Source organism: Xyrauchen texanus, chromosome 32 (assembly GCF_025860055.1).
Source record: "Xyrauchen texanus isolate HMW12.3.18 chromosome 32, RBS_HiC_50CHRs, whole genome shotgun sequence".
Classification (NCBI taxonomy): domain Eukaryota; kingdom Metazoa; phylum Chordata; class Actinopteri; order Cypriniformes; family Catostomidae; genus Xyrauchen; species Xyrauchen texanus.
This window is the reverse complement of record NC_068307.1, coordinates 22,315,519-22,336,805: the sequence shown is the minus strand read 5'-3', so window position 1 is coordinate 22,336,805 and position 21,287 is coordinate 22,315,519. Positions and strand designations below refer to the sequence as shown.

Sequence of the window (21,287 nt, the reverse complement as noted above, 5' to 3'; positions counted from 1 at the left end):
GGATTATACACTGCCTGGCCAAATGTTTTTGCATATGCTAATATTTCGTTAGACTGCCTTTAGCTTTGATTATGGCACACATTTGTCGTGGCATTGTTTCCACAAAATTATGCAACATCACAACATTTTATTTTCCAGATGATGGGAGAATTGAATCACTCCATAAAGTCTTCTCTATCCTGCTCCCTGAACCACTCTTTCACAATTTGAGCCTGATGAGTCTTGGCATTGTCGTCCTGGAATCTACCCGTCCTGTCGGGGAAGAAAAAATCCATTGATCGGATAACCTGGTCATTCAGTATATTCAGGTTGTCAGCTGACTTTATTTTATTTCTGCATAAAGTTGCTGAGCAACGTTAGTCCTAGATCTGACCAATTGAAGCATCCAGAGATCATAACACTGCCTCAAGAGGCTTGTATAGTGGGCACTATGCACGACAGGTGCATCACTTCATGCACTTCCCTTCTTACTCTTACACTGACTCGCTCATCGCTTTGGAATAGTATCAATCTCTACTCATCAGACCACATGACCTTTTTCAATTGCTCCACAGTCCAATCTTTATGCTCCGTAGCAAACTGAGGTTGTTGTATTTTTTTATTAGCCTCACTAACAACTGGCCACACAGCTGTTTAGTCCCAATCCTGTAAATTCTTGTTGCATTATGTGTGTGGAAATGCTCTTACTTTCACTATTAAACATAGCAGTGAGTTCTACTGTCAATTTTTACAATGTGAGGCCAACTTCTTTCAGTAATCTCCTTAGTTGTTATCTTTCCTTGATGTGAACAAGCGACATGACTATCATGGGAGCAAGCCGGCCAGCCGCAGCCTTTTCTCTCTATATGTTTCTCATCATAGAGCATCTTAATGCTATAAAACGCTTCGGAGAAGGCGTTCTTTACCGTTCCTATTCTTTCAGGGGGAAAAGACTCTGCGGAGACCACATCCTGCTCAGGCTGGGGAGAGGTAACATGTGGCCAATATGTCACATTGGTTGTTAAGCCACATGTGGAAGTGCCGTGGTGGTAGGTCCTACCTAGTAAGGGAGGAGATCTACAAACACAGCGACCAGGGTAGAGAGACTGCCTAAGGGAAACGCAGGTCCGCTAACTCGTACTGCGGAAAATACATCACAGGCAGTTGCATGAAGAGTGAACTAGGCCTGTGGAGCCCTACCCCATTAGAGAGCACTTGAAGCTCATAGTGGGTCTGGTCCCAAATTTCTCCGCTGATTTCGCAGGCCAGAGGGCTAAGGAGGAGTCATCCAGGGAGCCGAGTTAGTGAGATCTCCTGGGCTAAGCGCACATGTGTTCACCACAGTAGAGGGGAAAGGCATGAGGTCAAGAGGTACACCCGGTCAGTTGTTTCATGTTACCGAGTTCTACTGGCTTGGACCTGATAAAATACAGGATGAGTATGCCACCTGCGGGGCGCTCAATGCTGGGGCTGAGAGCTGGGCCCGGGTTGAGGCGGAGCTGCCTGTTGTTTGGATGAAGCTGCAGGGGTGCGGGCTGTGCTAGGGCGGCGCCGCGGCATTATGTGTGAGATCGCTTCCGTCTGCCACTTTACTGGCGAAAACTGCTGGGCGAAGTCGTCGACAGTGTTGCTGAAGAGACCAAGCTGGGAGATGGGGGCGTTGAGAAAGCAGGCTTTGTCAACGTTGTGCATCTTGACCAGGTTTAGCCACAAGTGATGTTCCTGGACCACGAGGGTGATCATTGCCTGCCTGAGTACCCACTGGAAATCAGTAGATCCAACAGCAATGCTCTGATAGAGGTGAGTGGAGCAGTAGTGAATCTCAGCTTGCTGCTGCACAACCGCTCGGCTCCGAAGAAAAAATCTGACTGACTGACACACGCCATTTATACTCATATGTCCAGGGGCGGGAAGTCTGCCAATTTCTCATTGGCTTTTTCTCAAATCCAGAGGTACACAAGGATCTCAAGAAAGACCCCTTGTGTCACTACAATCGACGTCACATCATCGAGTGAGTGACAGAAGGGGAACATCTTTTCCACAATCACAGGATACAACTTCCGACATGGTTGTTTACAAAATGAGAAGCTACACACTACATCAGTTAATAGGGTAAAAATAAAAAACCTATAAACACATTAATCACTGTAATAATGATCCAACCATAGGCTCATAAGTATCTACATATTTAAATCAAAACGGCAACTTTTTTGTGGCCAAGCAGTGTATATAGGCATTACCCCAGGTTTATTTAAAATGTAAACACTTTTCCGTGAAATTTCCAACAAGTTACTGTAAACAAATAGCTTACAAGGCCACACTTGTACATTTCCATTTGAAAATACATTAATTTCAATACAGTTACGCCTCAGCATCCACACTTGAATGCTGTTTTCATCCAACAATAACAACATACTTTATGTACAGACAAACAAATGATATTTGGAAACTTTTATTCAATTTCATCAAGCTAAATGTTTCTAATCTGAGCAATAGTTTTCTGTGGGACATCTTGAGAAACTCCCTAAATTGAGGATTTGGTTGGGGCAGTGATGTAGGATTCATGCCAAAATTAAGGGAACATGTCCCATGTCAACCGCAATGTTACAGGAATAGTTTATCCACAAATGAAAATTCTGTCATTATTTAGGCTACTTACCCTTACAACATTACAAACATGTGCAACTTTCTTAAGCGGAACACAAAATGAAAAATATTAATAAATGTCTCTATATAGTCCATCTTTTCAATACAATGGCAGTTGATAGTGACTCACTTTAAAGCTTAAAAAAAGGACCTAGAAGTATCATATAGATAGCCCATGCGACTGAATGTCATAGTCATTTAAAGGAACACAATGTTTTTTTGTGGGCTATCTTAATTAGTTTAGTGAACACAAATACAATAAATATTATTTTAGTCGTATGAGTTATTTTTACTGCTCTTGGGTTGTTCACATTTTCTCTTTATCATGTCAAGGGCACAGACATTGATGTTGAGCAGTGTTATTGTGTGTGATGTGTTACGGTAATCTGATCACTGTAAGACAAGTCTGTTTTGAAACATCCTAACAAACTAATTGACAAATTAATCAAACTTCCTAATTCTACTCATGAGAAAGGAATAAGCGCTCCCATAGACTCCTGTGTCTCTACCCGCACTCTGTGTACCCGATTGCACAACAGCAGCACTATGCAGATGTATGTGCATTGTGTGGTATCGGTTTTTGGTATCTGAAATTTTTTTTAAATTCAATACGTCAGATAACAATACCAGTAATGGTATATCAATGCATGATGATCAATGCAACAGAACAATGGGTTGAAAGTGCCACAGAGACACAGTGTTCTTCCTAAATCAATCCACAATGGCTAACTTATAGGTGTATCTGCAAATTACTGTGGGATAGTATAAAGTATTCTAATGTCTAAACACTTTATCTTTAAGAAGTTCATTGTAGCTACTTGTTTGCGTTCTGCTTCCTGCTAGGGTTTCAACACTAAGAATGTCCAATATTTATGCTGCTTTGTCTGTGTGGTTGCAATCTGGTTTGTATACAGTTGCACTGACATTTTTGGGATGTTTAAAGATTCTAATGGAATATGACAGTGTAATTAAAATGCAGTCAGACAAGTGTCATAGGCTAAACTTACGTGCCTGAATGTGACGTTTGCACATCTGGAAAAGATTGGTCAGACCTAATAATAGAGCAGTGCTACGCTTTAGTTTCGGCAATAACAGGCCAAAGCCACTCGATATTTGACTTCTATTACACAGTTTTTCAGTGTGTTTAAAGCATGAGCAGTCCAGGCTTAAAGAGGATAATGTGACCAATAAAGACAGTTTAAGAAAGGGAAAATCAAAAAAAAATGGTGATATACACAAAGAAAATGTGATGTACTTACCTGTCTACATCACATATGCACCATATCCACTCAAATTTGCATTTATTTTGCATAGCATAATGTAAGACACAACTCCATACCATCCATAACATCCCAAGATCACTATAGAATTACAAATAGCAAGATAAAACCATTCTTGCTTCATTACCAACCCTTAAACATGAAGGGGAAAACAGGGTTGGTTGGCACAGATGTAATTTCTAGTAATTTTGAAACATTTAAATGTTTACTTTCTTTACATGATTTCACATTTTAAAAGTGAAAGTGAAGATTTATAGTAAAAATGACTTAAATATTGATCTGTTTCTCACCCACAACTAACATCTCTTGAGAAGAAATATATTAAACCACTAGAGTTTTATAGATTACTTTTATGCTGCCTTGATGCGATTTTTGGAGCTTCAAAGGTCTGATCATTATTCACTTGCATTGCATGGACCTACAGAGCTGAAATATTCTTCTAAAAATCTTTGTTTGTGTTCTGCAGAAGAAAGAAAGTTATACACATTTGGAATGGCATGGCAACTCCTGTGATGTGTGCCAAACTAATAAATCTGAATTGAACAGAACAAAAGAACATAACTTTCTTCCATGCAACACAAAAAGAGAAATGTTTAAGAATGTATTGCACACTTTATCCATGTATTGAAAGTGAATGTGTTCCACAGAACAAAGAAAGGCATGTGATTTGATGATTAATGTTAGCAAAATTATTTGAAACAGCAGACCCTACTTTCTTTAACTCACTGTGTAGTTTTGTTTGCAACAAATGTATGTAGAAAATGTATGTGTCATAACATACATGAGCAAACATACCCAATGCAAGAGTGTCGTCTCCTAATAGAGCCATAGTTAAAGAGCGAATTCCTCCTGGCGATACAAGAATACTTGTGCGTCATATCAAAGAGTTGCAGAACAGCTATAAACCTTGGCCTTTTACCAGTACTTTTTCAGTAAGAAACATCCTCAGAAGAGTGTCGGTGTATTCGCAAGCTCAACCAAGTAAGCAGACAGGTAAAACCATGTTCAGACAGTTAAAGTCTAAAAACGTAGTCCTAGACATCATGGTTCCATTCTCAGTATCCAATCCTCAGTGTCTGATGAACAATAGAGTCCTCAAGAGTGGATGCCTCATGATAAGATTCACTTCTGCATGTCAGTCCGGTACTATGTCCAATCAGAAAAGAGTTTGATATGGTGTCTTATGAGGACTTCAGTTTGGTTCTGTGTCCGAACTGCACTTCTACATGGACTCACCTCGAAAAACTTCAACTTGCTTTCAAAACTCAGTGCTAAAAATCTGAAAATCTTTGATTTCTCTCTCCAGTAAGGAGTAATAAAAGAAAGGAAAATAGCAGAACATCAGCCTTTAACCTTAGTGGGGCTCCCTTGAGACACTGTTGTGGGGTACAAAGTCCTGCTAAGTTTCTATATTAGTGTTTCTTTGGCTAAATGTTGGATGGGCGGGCAAGAGCAAGAAAAGACAAGTAAGAGAGAGAGAGAGAGAGAGAGAGAGAGAGAGGAAGTATAATGCGTTGAGCCCGGAGGGTGGTGTGCAGTCACACGTTGCATATGTACATCTGTGGGTGTTTGTGTGTGTTTGTGTTGTGAATAGCCTGGGATGGGTGGCTCCTGTTTGCCTTCCAATACAGCAAAGCACACACCATGAGACGATAACAACACACATACTCGCAGCGGGTGCTGCTCTGACATGCATATGTTGTTGTCTGCATACTTGTATCTGCGCTTCCTTCACCACATTTGTTCAATTCATTGAGAGACTTACTTGATCATGACTTTTGGAACTTCAGAAGTAAATTGATCAATGCCTGATTAAAAGTAAACTTTCGTACCATGTCTAATCAAAACTTCAGTTCAGTACCATGTAAGTTCAGAAAACTTTAGTGTAATAATGAGACATTGTTCAGAACTTCAGCTTGGTTCTGTACCAGATCAAAGCATCAGTTCGGAACTGAATCCGATTAAAACTGGACTTTGTGTCTGATCAGACCATATTCTTAACACATAGCAGTCAGCTTTAATATCAGCACAGTTCTGTTTCATCAAACATGCCATGATTCCTGTAAGAACAGGACTCCGCTTCCTGTGTCTGTGCCATCAAACAGACATGCCTAAAGCTGCCCGCATCTATGATTTGGAAATTTCAGAGTTCCTCAGAACTGTCTCACAGAGATTGGAATGTTCATATAGTTTTTAATTAAATATGAAGTTGAATATTATTATTTTTTACCTTTGCCTGTATTTTATCATCCAGATGAGCTGTAAAGAGCCACAATATTAGCTCATTTTCTAAGCTCTCTTATTAGAAAATGCATCTTCACTTCAAATCCTCTAAATGGTGCTTAAGAAAGAACAGCACAAATATTTCCAAGCATGCAGTTCTCCTAATTTACAGAAGTAATGTACATACATCTTCAGACAAAATAATAAGCTCTGAAAACCTTAAAGAGGACTGCTTATTACAAACATAATTACATCTCCATGTGAAAAAGAGAGCTACAACCATTCATCATCTAAAAGTGGAGTTTCAAACATTTCTTCAGCTGGTCTTATCCCTTGAGTGGAAAATAGCCTGATGTTAGAATCCAGGAAGAATTTGTTTCTTAAATAGAGAAATTGGTTTCGCCATACTGGGGCAACAGAAATGTTTAAATGAACATCTGCACAGGTCACTCAAGTGTTGCTCTACTGTGTCCAATGACAGAGTCTGACTATCTTCTAAAAGTGGTTCTTAAACTTTTCAGACCAAGTGCCACCTTAGTACCTCAGACACCTTAGTACCACCAATGTTTGCTGTATTGAGCAAATTGTCATCTCTTTAAATGCATGTTTAAAAGCTTAAAGGAATAATTCAATCAAAAATGAAAATTCTGCCATCATTTACTATCCCTCTTGTGTTCCAAGCCTGTATGACTTTCTTTGTTCCATGCACACATACGGAGATGTTAGGCAGAATGAATGGGGAACAAAAGTCAATGAAAATGATTGGTGACGAAGACAACATCTTCTATTGTGTTTCACGAAAGAAATAAAGCTAGAGAAATGTTTAGAAAAAAAGTTTCCATATTAATGTTTCTTTGGCTTAATGTAAGTTAAGCGGGAACAATGGGACAGGTGCGCAGGATGGGATCAGAACATTTTTGAGTAAACTATACATTTAAGGACTAGGCAACATTCTTTTGATTCATATCAATCAAGGATTATAATAAACTGCATGACTTATTTTACTGTACCCCAGGAATGCATGTATACACACAATGACATGTATAGTCTTTCTTAAACTACTTGTTTTGTCAATTAAAATATATGTATATGATACTTTATACATTTTGCAATCCAATTTAAACTAGGGCTTGTCAATCAATTAAAATTTGTGATCAAATTATGACATACAGTATGTATCACTTTGGTTGAATCACGTTATGAACACAGTGTTTTAGTAGGGATGTTCCAATGCCAATATTGGAATCGGGTCTGACACCGCACTCATGTACTTGTACACGTACTTGTAAAAATGCCTGATACCAAAATCCAATACCATCTGACATACGAATGTTATTACATAAACATTCAACTCAAAAATGTAAATCATGTTATGTCCTAGTGAGATTATTAAACCGCAAAGGCTGGGACTGAATAAGATAAATATTTAGTTTGCTGTGTGTGTCAAAGTGAATGTGTGGAGCCGGTGTTTTGCCGACATAAAGACACAAAGTGCTCATATCTTTTAGAGCTCCTTGGCTCATACACAGAAAACACCATCATGAGCACTGCATGCTTTGTTTGTAGCACATGACAGCAGATCACTAATTCACTTGTGAGGCACATCCAGGCTACATATTTTTTTTTAATTAATAGCAGCCTTTTGCGGTTTAATAATTACATTGAGTGATCAGCTTTTCCAGAAGTGAGAAGCTACTGTCAAACACACACAGAAATGGAATTGGCTCAATTTAAATGGTAAAAAAGTATGACAACTTTATAATTATGTAATATTCACTGTAATAATACTACTAAAATAATAAAAATAAATCAATAGTAATTGTATAATATCGAAGCAATATCTCACATTTGTGATACTCTGTTTATTACTGTATGCTCTTCACTATATTTGACATTGTTGTATTTTGGATTGTGCTGTGAGGTTCTGTATAAAAGTGCTTCATTTTATAAAAAATAATTCAATATTATGTTGAAAATAATTTTTTTCTATTTTCAGTTGACTGAAATGTTAATAAAGGAAGTAGCGGTTCTCATACTCATCCTCAAAAAATGGTGCCGGGACACTCCTAGTTTTTAAACAGAGTTAAGATATTTTTAAAGCGTGTTTAAAAACAGAGGCCCCTGCATTCAGAGTTGTGCTACTTCAAGCTGTGTTTGAACGTAATAAAGCGTCATCATCTTGTGCTCTCTGTGCGGTATTTTGCCAGTACAGATGGAGTTGCGCTTACTGCCTATTGCTGACTGAGACATAAAACCATGAAGGTGGTACATCAAGCTTGAATTGCTCAGAATGTTGGAAAATACCTTATTATGGTCCGGGGACATGATTAATTGCCTTCATTTTTTAATGTGTTATTTTTCATACAAGAAATCACACAGAATTAGTGTGTTAAAATGTCAGCCCTAATTTAAAAATGACTTTGCAAACCAGTGCTCTAAATAACATATGGGTAGCAGTAGCAGAAAAACAAAGAACAAACAAACAAATCCTAGAAGAAAGGGATTGTTATGTTGTCTTTCAAAAAATTGTACTCTAAAGTGCACAAGCCAGGAGCTAAATTAATAGGGTGCAAGACAAAACCTGGGGCAGAGAACATCTAAACCTGAACCAAACAAAAGCCTCCTTTCAAAACCTTTATGTGGCTGCTGCCTTCAAAACTGCGTTTTGGCATATTTTATCATTTAAATCCTGGTTAACCCGCAGGAGACATCCAAGTCTTTAGTCTGGAGGACTCCGCGTGATCTGCAGAGGTGCATGATGCACATCAAAACAAAGTGGTTGTCACGAACCCCGCTCCCTCGCTCCGCCCCCTCGAGCTTCCACGCTCGTTCCGCCCCCTCGAGCTCCCACGCTCGTTCCGCCCCCTCGAGCTTGCACGCTCTTTTTGCTCGCTCGAGCCCTCACGCCCACTTTGCTCCTACTCGCTCACATGCTCGTAGGCAATCTCCCTTCCTCGAGTTTCTCACGCGTTTCCAATCCCCCAGAACATTATGACCACCTGCACTCGCGTCATCTGCACTCCTGCACATTAGTTTCACCTGCACTCGTCTCATCACCTGTCATGGTTTACACCTGCACTTGCTCTTATATATATCACTACCCTTTCGTCTCACGGTTTTTGGTTATTGTATTTAGTTTCCCGTGTCTTTGCCCCCGCTAGTCTCGTCTAGTTTTGACCTCCTCTCGTTCACCTCTTAGTTTGCCGGCTCCCCTTGTTCCGCTGTCTTTTGCTCCCACTTGTTATTCTTATTCTGATTACCCCGGCTTTGACCCCCTACGCTCTCGTTGACCACTCTCTCCTGGATTTGCCCCTTTACCCTATCTTGATTCCCCGGCTTCGATTTAACGCTCACCCTGACCATTCTTCACTGGATTTGCCCTGTTTTTGTGCTGTTGCCTGCTTTGTTGGAATAAAGCAGTTTTCTCCGACATTGTGACTGTCTTCTCTTGTGTTTGTGTGTGCGGGTTACAGTGGTTTGGTTCCTAAATGATGAATTCTTAAATTGGATTACACTGATCACACAAAATTGATTTCTTTTTTTTTGTGTAGTATTACATGTCTCTCTCTGTTATCACATTCATACAGCAAACTCACAACTCAGCTAAAATAAAATAAAAAATTCTAGCTGCATGGTGCAGGAAACACTGTTGCGAGTATTTTAGTACAGTGTTCTGTCCACATCAGTGCAGACGTTCAAGAACCATTAAAGGAATTGAATGTCATTACAAAATCATTGAACAATAACGGCTTATGTTACTACATAAACTGATCACAAACAATCATGGCGCATCATCTTTGTAAGGTCTGGCGCATATTTAGGCTGCCACCTGCAATTTTTCACACCCAAATTTAAAAGCTCACCTTATACACATACAGCTGACTATTGCAAAATACTGGTTTAATTTTACAATCCCAAAATTAATTTGTAAATTATATTCACCATATACTTTTTTAAAAAAAAATGTACATTAGTTTACAATCAGAAGATTGCAACACGCTGCAAAAATGTTGGGACAGTCGAGTGTTTGAAGAAAACGGCCTATAGTAAAAGCTGATGTAGTGTTTGAGGCTACTTGGGGCTGTCAGACACAGTGAACAGAGCATACATGAGACGTTTGTCTTTGTTGTCTTACAGGGATCATATTTCACTTTGTGATTTTGATTTTGATAACCATTCGAACTGTGGCGTTATAGCGACAAAATAAATAAGAGCTGTTACATGCCACTGCTCTTTTACTTTTGTTTTTTCCTGTGTGAGGCTGCCAATTAGATGAGGGCGTAGACTTTTAACAAGCTACCCTTGAAGTCATGCCTATTTAAAAAGTGCTGGCTGCACTTTATGGCTGCTGCACCAGGTAACCTGCTCCTGTGTTTGGATGTTGGGTTTGTCTTTGGTATTAGTTCAAACAGATCACAATAGATAGAGTAGGGAAATAAGCTGACACGGAAGATTTATTTCTGTGTTTTTTCTTTTCATCGGGAAGTAAGCTTTCTTGACTCCATAGTTAATTGATTGTTTGATATAGTCAGCTCACCTGTCCTTGTTTAGCATGTTTCTTTATTTTCATTTCTTTCTTTTTTTTCCCATGGCCATTGCAACCTTTTTGTTTTCAACTTTTGACGGCTTATTACGTTGGCCCAAACTTAGGTCATTACAGAGCTTTCATTTGATATATGATTTGCCTATTTTAGCGTCATTTGAAAAACGTTTATATACAAATTCATATTTCTACATCATTCTAAGCTTTTTTACATTTTAAGCTTAAACTTATTACACGCTCCTGGCCTTACCCAGATTTTAAGGAGTATTGCTCCTTAGTTTTGAGAACAAATACATGTATAAACATTCAAAGTAATTTCAGATAGCTTCTTTATACCAACAAGAGCTGGCTTTGACATAAGTTCAGAAAAAAAATCTGAACGTGGTGTCTATTACATCACTTTGGTCTCTTTCTTGATTATAATTGGAGCAATCTTTGTTAATCTTGCCAGAGTGAGTTGTTGCTGTTTTGAATTCATTATTTCACCTCTCAGCCATTTACATTTATTCATTTAGCAGAAGCTTTTATCCAAAGAGACTTACAAATGAGGAACATAGCAGCAATTTGTCATATAAAGTTCAACAATATCTACAGTGTTGTACTGCCAAGTTCTCAAGGTGGCTGGAGTAGTATAAGTGCTAGCGCAGAAGAAAGAGACAAGTTTGTTTTTTTTGTGAACAGTAAGTGCAAAATTAAAGTTAAATTAAATAGTACGTGCAATTAGTGTGAATTGGTTAAGTGCTTGCAGAACAGATGTGTTTTCAGCTGGTTCTTGAATGCTGAGATGATATCAGCAGATTGTGTGGATGTTGGAAACTACTTCCACCACAGTGGAACAGAAAACTGAAAGATCATGAAATAGACTTTAAGCCTCTTTGTGATGGGACCACCAGGTGCCACTCGTTCATAGATTGCAGAGGGTGAGTTTATTCATAGACTTGGAGAAGTGAATTGAAGTAAGAGGATGTGGTTCCATTGGCTGTCCTGAAGGCCAGAGTCAAATTCTTGAATTTGATGCAGTACACAAGTAAAAACATTCCATGTACAGTAACTCAAAATTGCAAGCATAAATTATGTGAACTACAATAATTTCCCCTCTTCCACTGCAGTCTGTGTTTCATAAATTGACACGTTCCAAAAAAAAAAGTCAAAACTGTTTAACTCTGATTTTGTTGTGATGAATGTGAGAATGTGATGCATAATTGTATTTTAATGCAAACCAGTTTAAGCATTTTTTATTTTATTTTAAATGGCACCGCAAAATGGTACACATGCACAGATTATCCTGATCTTTATCCTTATTATATTCACCTTCATCATCATTGTTATAACAGCTGGTGTTAAACACCATATCGGTTCACTACCATCTGTGCTCCATTTCCTGTCACATCATGATTTTACAGCAAACACAGCTATCAAATCAGAACAAAGCTGTTCTCACAAAATTCAACCAGCAGATGGGGCTAACAGACATCTTCGCAAGCTTAAAGACTGTGTTCCACTTCACTTACATGTCTACTTACTAACTTCCCTAAGCACATCCCTTTGAGGGATTCGCTTCCACCATTTTGGAAGTCCATTGCACTTCCTTAAGTCGGCAATTGAAGTTTCTGCTAACAAATCCTCAACCCCTCGATTTAGACAGAGGGTGCGAACCTACACAACTACGCCTCAGACAGCTCCAAATCCCAAAATGCCACTCAATTGCGACATCACAGCAGATCGTGCTTCACCTAATCCTACCTCACACAAGTCTAGAATATGATAAAAGGGAAATCTGTTTAAAGCTGTAAGTGAAGCTTTATGAACAAATGACAATAAAATGCAAAAGTAATCTCTTCAGTAATCAAAATATTTTTGACTGTAACTGTATTCAATTACCAATAATTTAAATTGTAACTGTAGTGAAATACAGTTACTTATATTTTGTATTTTAAATCCGTGATGCCGTTACATGTATTCCGTTACTCCCCAAACCTGTTGCTTACGTTGCACGAGTGCCCACTACTGCTGGAACCCATGCCTATGGGTTTAACTAGAACACCATAAGCCAGGGTCCAAAATTAACACCCATCAAGCGCCAAATGCAGGTCCATTTTCTGTTTGGCTGGTGAATTTTGCGATGTAATACGGCAATTTGGTTGAAGGTCTTTAAATGGAATGGCTCTAATTAGCTAGTACCGCTTCTCATCCAAAGTCTCAGTTAGGGTTGTGTATTTCATTTCATGTCTGTATATTTGTGAACTACATTTCCCATGATCCTCTGTGCTGTGTTGTAATCTAAAGAAATTGCACATGCTCAGTAAAGGAGGAAAAAGTAGAATAAGGGGCAATGACTCATGCCTCCGTGTCGTGTTTTCAAGCCAAATAAAAAGGTTAAAGAAAAGATTTATATGCAATAGAATTGGCAATGAGGACAACGAAAACCCACCCAAAAGTTCGATAAATGCTGATCGGGTTTGCATTGTGAAGATGATGAAAAACAATCGCGTTAAATGCTGTCAATGACTTGGGAGGAGAGAGGGAGGAAAAACAATGATTTCAGATAAGTGAATAGACTGTTTGCATCAGAATAGTGAAAATACTGAAGGAATGTCTGCATTTATTGGTTGTATGGGTTCTTTTCATGAAAGTATTGAGCAATGAAGCTCATATACGAAACGTTTTGAGTACTTTATAGCAGCTAATGCGATTTAGGGATAGAAAGTTGTACCCACTTTTTTTTAAGTGTAATGGGTTCAAAAACCTACAATCTGCTGCAAAACCTCCTTCAGCCAGAGAAACCTGGTAGTAAAACGTTTCAGGAAATAGTGAATACCCTTAAAGCACATTTTTCACCAAAACACTTAGATATTGCTGAACGTTTCCGATTTCATTGGCGCAATGAACAAGAAGGTGAAATAGTGACAATGTTTGTGGCAGTGCTGAAGAAACTGGCTGAACATTGTGAGTTTAATGAATCTTTGAATGACACGTTGAGGGACAGATTGGTGTGTGGTCTTCTGTGTGAAGCCATACAGAAACGCTTGCTAACAGAGAGTAATTTGACTTTGCAAAGAGCGATAGACCTGAGCGTTTCCATGGAGCTGGTTGAAAAAGAAGCCCAACAGTTGAATGCAAACAGTAAAGTACACAAAATACAATCTGAGAGACCAGCAAACAACCAAGGCCCATGTTTCTGTCGTAGTAGGGTTGGTCATTCTCCCTCTGCATGCTGGTGTAAAGACATGGATTGCCACTGTTGTGGAAAAAAAGGACACATCGAGCGGCATGCAGAAATAAAAATATCAACGAAAAAATGTCTGTGAACAAGAGAATAGTGACAAAGGGACAGAAAAAGAAACACATCCATGCAGTGGAACAAGGAAAAGTGGAGTACACTGGCACTTCTGAGGATGAGTTATTGTTGTATGTGTTGACTATCATTAGAGGTTACTAAGTGTATAGCGTCACTGCGTTGTTGGAGGGACAGGCAGTGAACATGGAAATTGACACTGGTGCAGCAATGTCTCTTGTGTCCGACACAGTGTACCAACAAACACAAAAGTATTTACCTCTCAAACCTGCAGACATAGATTGAAAACATACACAGGAGAAACTGTAGCCGTAAAGGGGGTTTACTGAAGTCACAGCGAGCATAAATGGACAGAGAAAAAAGCTGCCACTCTACGTAGTTAAGGGTGAGCACCTTTCTTTTAATCAGATTAAGCTAGACTGGTTGTCCATACACATGATGGTACCTAAAAAGATGGATTTAGATGCTGTCTTACAGAGACATGCTTAAGTCTTTAAGCCAGAATTAGGTAGCATGAAGGAAATCACTGTGAAATTGGACATAAGGCCAGGGAGTACACCAAAGTTTTTGAAAGTACGTCTGCTGCCATCCGTGTTGAAACCAAAGGTTGAGGCAGGTTTAGAGGCACTAATAAAGGATGGTGTCACAGAACCAGTAAGTGTGAGTGAATGGGGAACACCCATTGTACCAGTAATAAAAAAAGATGTTAGTGTCAGGATCTGTGGTGATTTTAAAGTCACTCTAAATCCAGTGTTGACAGCAGATCAATATTCACTGCCTCATTTCGAGGACCTGTTTGCAGGGCTGGCAAGAGGCCAGAAATTAAGCAAAATTGACTTAAATAAAGTCTACCTGCAAATGCATGTAGAAAAACAGTCAAGAGAGTTGCTTACCATTTTCACACACAAGGGGCTTTAGAGGTATCAATGTCTTCCCTTTGGAATCACTTCAGCTCTGTTCCTTTTTGGGGTTGCTATACTATGGCCGTTTAATTCCAGATTTGGCATCATTGTTGAAACCGCTGCACAGGTTATTGTGTCAAGATAAAAATTGGAAGTGGACACCTAAATGTCAAGAGACATTTCAGAAAGCAAAAGAGATGTTGCTTTGACACACTTTGATCCCTCTTTACCGTTACAACTGGTTTGTGATGCTTCAACATAAGGTGTGGGAGCCGTGCTATCCCACATCATGCCAGATGGACAAGAGACACCAATCGCATTTTCTTCCAGATCGTTGAGAAAGACAGAAACAAATTATGCTCAGATAGAGAGAGAAGCACTGAGCATTGATTTTGGTGTGCGGAAATTTCATCAGTATATTTTTGGGAGGAAGTTTGCTCAGTTAACTGATCACTGCCCACTCAATTCCATTTTTTGCAAGTTTTTGGCATTGATGCAGAGGTGGGCCTTGTTGTTTTCTGCACACATTTATGACATCAAGTATTGCAAATCAGAATGGCACTGCAATGCAGATGGCCTTTTCAGATTGCCTTTGCGAGACAGCAACAAAGACAAGCAGGCAGCTGAAATGTTCTACTTCAAACAGGTAGAAAACACCCCTGTGACTGCTTTGCAAGTGCATAAGGGCATCCGTAATGACCCAGTGTTATCTACAGTCATGGACATAGTAATGTCAGGCAAGAGTAAAAGCGAGGATCCAAATCAAAGGCCTTATATCTCACGGCGACATGAGCTCACAGTGCAGTCTGGTTGATTGTTGTGGGGAAGAAGAGTGATTATTCTGACAGCATTACATTAACCAGTCTTGAAACAGTTACACACAGGACACTATGGAGTTATTCAAATGAAGGAGATAGCAAGGAGCTATTTCTGGAGGCCAGGAGTTGATGCACAAATTGAGGAAAAAGCAAGAATTTGTCCTTCATGTCAGCGAAAACGTAACACTCCACAGCCTGCTCCGCTGCACCCCTGGGATTTTCCTGAAAAGTCATGGCATCATATCCATGTTGATTTTGCAGGCCCTGTGGAGAACAGAATGAAAGTTTTCTGTGTTCCTGCAAGGAAATGTGAAGTAAGATAAGGTGAGGATGTGACGGTTGATTCTACTTTTTGCCAAAATTTTTATAATTGCTGGCAACTGTTATTTAATTTCTATTCAAATATTATAGTAGATACTTCTCGCCAGCCAATGCAATGCTTGTCAATACTGAGGAAATCAAAACTAGTCTGCAGCCAGTTAGCAAGTTGTCTAACTACCGTTAGCTAGATCACTAGCTAGCAAGCTAAAATGGAACATCATTCAGATTTGCCTACAGTAAACATGAAGGACTAAAAGAACACTGGCAAGTGGAAAACAGCATTAGCACTAGCACAGTACATTAGCGCAAGCTAGTCAGTTAGTCTCGCTAGCTAATCGTTTTTTTAGTGTTAGCAACTGTTTATTTATTTACTAGCTTGATAGTCAAGTGTGTAAAGCATTATATTTTCATTGTAATTCCACCAAATTCTGTTGCAATGAAATAAAATGTTGTGTTTGTTACTGAAGTAAAGGGGTCAGTGTAAAAATCGGATTAATTTTGGAAGTAAATGAACACAACGTATATGTTGCATTGCAACTTTTTGGTACCACACCAAATGTTATTTTCATTCAGAATCGCTCTAGATAGATTTCAGACTAAAAGTGTATTTCATTGAATATACTGTATTTTGTGTATTTTCAAGATACAAAATACTGTATTTTATTTTTATAAATGTTTTCCACACAGTATTTGGTATTTTATTTTGATACATTTAATTTAATTTACTTTGTGTTTTTATTTTAAATACATTTTCATATATTTGTGCCCATCACTGTTTACAAGCCTGAAAATATGGACAATCCCTTCACATTATGTAATTTTATGTTCTGAAACATGGCTTCACACAATTTTCCACACTCTGCTCAAATCATAATCAGAAGCTGCTCATTTCTCTTTTGCATGGGTAAATAAACACTTAACAGCATAAAGAGCTTGAGAAAAACATACATCAGTCAAAATGCAAAATCCAGCATTATCTGAAGTTGTCTGATTGTTTCTACCGTCTTCTCTTGACCAACATCCATTTCAGACACTCGGAGAACTTAGAAAACAGCAATATTTGAATGGCTCAAGTGCAGATTTACGGACTTTTTGAGACTGCACGAGGCAGCATTCTCATCCACAAATGTTTTCATCTACCGGTGGGCTAAAAAGATAATTTTGGACCCTGCCCTAAGCTCTTGATCACTTGGAGCACATTGAAGGTTGGTGTCAATTTGTGGAATTATTTAGTGATTTTTGCACCTGAGAACACAAGAGTTTTCGGAGATTGATGCAATCACAGATTCAGATAAATTTGAGGCCTGTTCACACCAAATCCATGACGAGTTTGTGAAAGGAATTTCTGACAGAAGATCTATTCACACAGATCAAATAACATAATAATGTGAATAAAATTAAAATGAAATGAGAAACAGGATTAATATAATGAATGCTGTTAAAGCAATTATTTACCTAATTCGGCATAACTGTTTCATTATGTCCTTTCCATGGTGTTGATGCATTTTGAGGAGCATATAATCTGTGTTTTTTAATGTGAGTCAGATGAGTGAAGAGCACTGATGCATAAATATATGTGCTATTTATATTTTCACATGTATTTATGTACACGTATCTTACAAGCGGACTCCTGAACCCAACTTCTCTTTTATAATGTCTGGATAATATAACGCAAGGTACAGTGATATAAATAATGTACATTAAGAACAACAGTTTTGTATAAAATAGGATGCATATATTAAAAATAATATAAAAGAAAATACTGGCTCATTGCCTTTTCTTTATTTAAATTATTGCAATACTTTGTTATATTATGCTTGCAATAACAAAAGCACTGTGGTTCTGCAATTTGTATGTCTAAAACCTTGCATGTAACAAATCTTTTTATGGGATATAAAGCTTAGTCCAAATGAATTGCTGAACCTCGCTGCTATTTTTAATGCCATGAGAACATAACAGGCACAGTGATGAAATAATGCATATTAGACAAAACTCCATAAGCAGATTTTCAAAAGCATAACAGGATTTTGTTTGCTGTACTAAGGGTTCATGAACTACAACTGTTTATTTTAAGTATATATGTAACAGGGTTCAATGAAAAGGAGGAGGCTGGAATCGGACGAAGCATCAAATTAATGTTTTTAATATACTGAAACACAAAGACACAAACATAAACGAATACAAGGCAGCTGCCAGTAGCTCTCTCTATCCCGAACTGCCGCATCTCATTGCACTTATCCCTCTCCTCGGCTGATTTGCCCGATTTGGGGCTGGGGATGTGTCATGGCCCACCCCTGCCCTTCTCTTTGTCAATATATAATTTTCAGGTGTATACCAGCTGCACGTCCAATGCCGGTTTTTGCCTGTACATTAGACACACTGGATTGAGCAGCTGCAGTGACTGTCATGAAGCTCTTTTCTCATTGGTCATTCAGTTTTTATTGCAGTATGAAAAGAAAATAAATTTAACACTTTCCATAAAAAAACCCTTCGGATTGTCGTAGAATGATTTGTCGGACTCTATATGAATAGCGGCATCGGAAACTATTGTACAAAAGCACGAACATTCGTACTGGAAAAACGGATTTTGTTTGAACAAGCCTTTGGTCATAATGTCAGAGGCTTATGTATAAAATCTTAAAGAAAGAAAAGAAAAACATTGTTAGAATTCATTCTTAGAAAGGATTAATCAAGTTGTACAAAAATGAAAATGGTAACATTACAATGATCACATGGGCTATAGCAGGGACGTAGTGCAGGGTATACGCAGGTATATGGAGTAGGCCTATACCCATTTCTTTATAAGTCTGCATTGCGTATACCCACTTCTAAATCCCCTCTGAAGCGCATCATTCAGTAATGTCCAGCATTAGCCAAAAACATTCAGCACATGAGTAGCTAATACAATCGCAGTGTTTCCCATTAATTGACTAGTCTAATTTGCCCCTCCATGATCTCATAATGAACCGAAAACATTTATACACTTTTCTTAAAATATTTTTGCACTTCTCAGTCTCACAATAACATCAAATAAAAGGCTGTGTCTCTCATGCGTTTTGCTGTAAACTCATGCACTCACACACTCGCAGATATATATGCACTGGAGTATTCCCTCCATTATTTGGTTGAGAAGGATGACAGATCTTTGAGGTAAGTAACGTTAACTCAGCCTTCTACATTGCGAATAAATCACTCACATATGCGAGTAAATTACTCACTCTGAGACCAAAAAATCTGTTATTAGCCACTGGCAACAAGTAAAGTGAGGCATAATAAAATGATGCCGCACTTTCAATAATGAAATTAACATTTCACTCGCCAGTGATAGTCGTGTAGTTTCGAACACCGAGTCCCTTTTACTGAATACAAACAGTTAAAGCTGGATTAAGCCTTGTCTTTCCCTGCATGTTGTCTGATGCATTTGTGTCATTCAGAGGTGAAGTTGAATCACTTCTCAAGCGTTCTGATGTGCACGCCGTCTACAGAGACTTTCGCCAAACTCCTGTGAAAAATAACAAGGTATAAACTTGTTCATTTTGTGAACGCAACGGTCTACAGTTTCAATTAACGGCCATGTAATGCAAGTGAGGTTTATTCACGCAGTGCAGCAGTGAGACAGAGCAGATGTCCTGCTCTATTTCTGTGGAGATGATCAAATGCAAGAAACACAATCTCAAAGTCTTCCTTCATGAGAAATAAGGGCTTGTGAGTTAATCAGAGAGCCTTAAAATAATGTATGAAAGTGAAGAATTTAAGGCAGAAATATTTTACTATTGCACAATACAATACAATATAATTGTTGTACAGGTTGGCTGGGTCATAGTGAGTTTGTATGGAAATGAATCGTCATATTCGTGAAACACCTTTTTTTACTCGACATACGTTTGACCACATGTAAGCACAATGTAACTAAAAGATATATTAAGCAAACTGAGAGAGGGGGCATCTTCATATATATTCACACAATATAGTATATTGAAACAAATTGTTAAAGCTACAGTAGGTAATATTTATTCATTGAAAAAACATTTCTATATAAACATGGTGTCTTGATAAATGAGGCCCTGTGAGAGATTAGTTAGCACCACAGACTCTAGCTCTGAGTGAAAATTGTGGGTCAGGTAGTGTCAATCCTGCAAATTTTAGCCAATCGCTTTTGGCGAGGCAGGCCTTTTCTCTGTTTGTGAACAGCTGTCAATTAAACCCTGGCTGGAGGTGAAGAGCATCATGTATATGGGGAAGAATTGGGGGCGCTGTTTCTCAATTAAATTTATTTCAAAGTTGCCTACTGCAGCTTTAAGAGCACAAAACTGTTTACAAGAGTACAACACTAGCCTCTTTATTTTGCTCTCAAAGTGCACCAGATGGAAGTATTTAACTTTAAAATGTGTATGCCCCCGGACACCCCTAGAGGGTCGGAGTTCCACCCCCCATAGTATCACAAAATCCCGTGGGAAACATTGCAATCGCATGTGAATAAATGCAAATATACCCTAAAAACACCCAGTAAAGACTGCCGTAGACGACCTGCAAGGTTAGATTATAGTTGTCCAATTTTCATGTGTGGTTGGACTAAGGAATAAGGAATAGTTCATGCAAAATGTATAATTATGTAGTTGTCTCTTCCTATAGTCTTTGGGCCAGTATTGATTGCAAAATATGCACCTCTTCTGTGGCTAATATTAATTTCATAATGATCCTTCCTCCGTGAAGTCAAGCAGCAGAAGCATTTTGGGGTGAACTAAATATGTAAGACTAGTCTTACATGTCACTGTTTATAACACAGGGCATTCATCATTTGCTGGGCCGCTTTAAAAAGAAAATCTTTTTTGCTTATTGAAGTTTTGCGTTGTTAGTTTAGCAACATGCTAATGCCAACCCTATTCGAATCATTTGTGAGTCCATCTCTGTTGGACTTATTTGTATAATGCTTGGAATTGTTGCCTATGTAGAGTGTACCAAATCTATCAATTGGTACTTCATTGTTGCCACACTACATTGACCTCACTTTGTTTAATTCAGCAAGTGATATTCAGTTATCATCTCAGAAATAAAACCAATTATTTTGTCATTTTAATCCTTGTCTGTAAAATGTCTTAATCCTCTAATAAAATAAAGGAGATGTTCAAAATGTTACTATTTCCTGAATTGATCTGGATTGAGGCACGTGACCCTAGATAAGTAATTAGTTCCATTTATCAAAGCAAGCATCACTGGGCCGCTTTAATTCACAGGCTTAAGCTGCAGGGGGCCACCGAACTCACCGGGGCAGGGAGTTTG

At 38.5% G+C, this 21,287-nt stretch overlaps 1 protein-coding gene across 4 annotated transcripts in view; it reads right to left on the bottom strand.

Moving 5' to 3' along the window:
• Positions 1-21,287, bottom strand: part of pde4cb (phosphodiesterase 4C, cAMP-specific b) — a 132,831-nt gene that overhangs the window by 49,519 nt on the left and 62,025 nt on the right. The window contains exon 1 of one of the 4 annotated variants that reach the window (XM_052101172.1): positions 4,701-5,340. The exons of the other annotated variants lie outside the window; for them this stretch is intronic. Coding sequence (XP_051957132.1) covers positions 4,701-4,783 — 83 coding nt within the window. The 5' untranslated portion in view covers positions 4,784-5,340. Of the gene's footprint in view, positions 1-4,700; positions 5,341-21,287 lie in introns of those variants that run through there. 4 annotated transcript variants of the gene reach the window in all.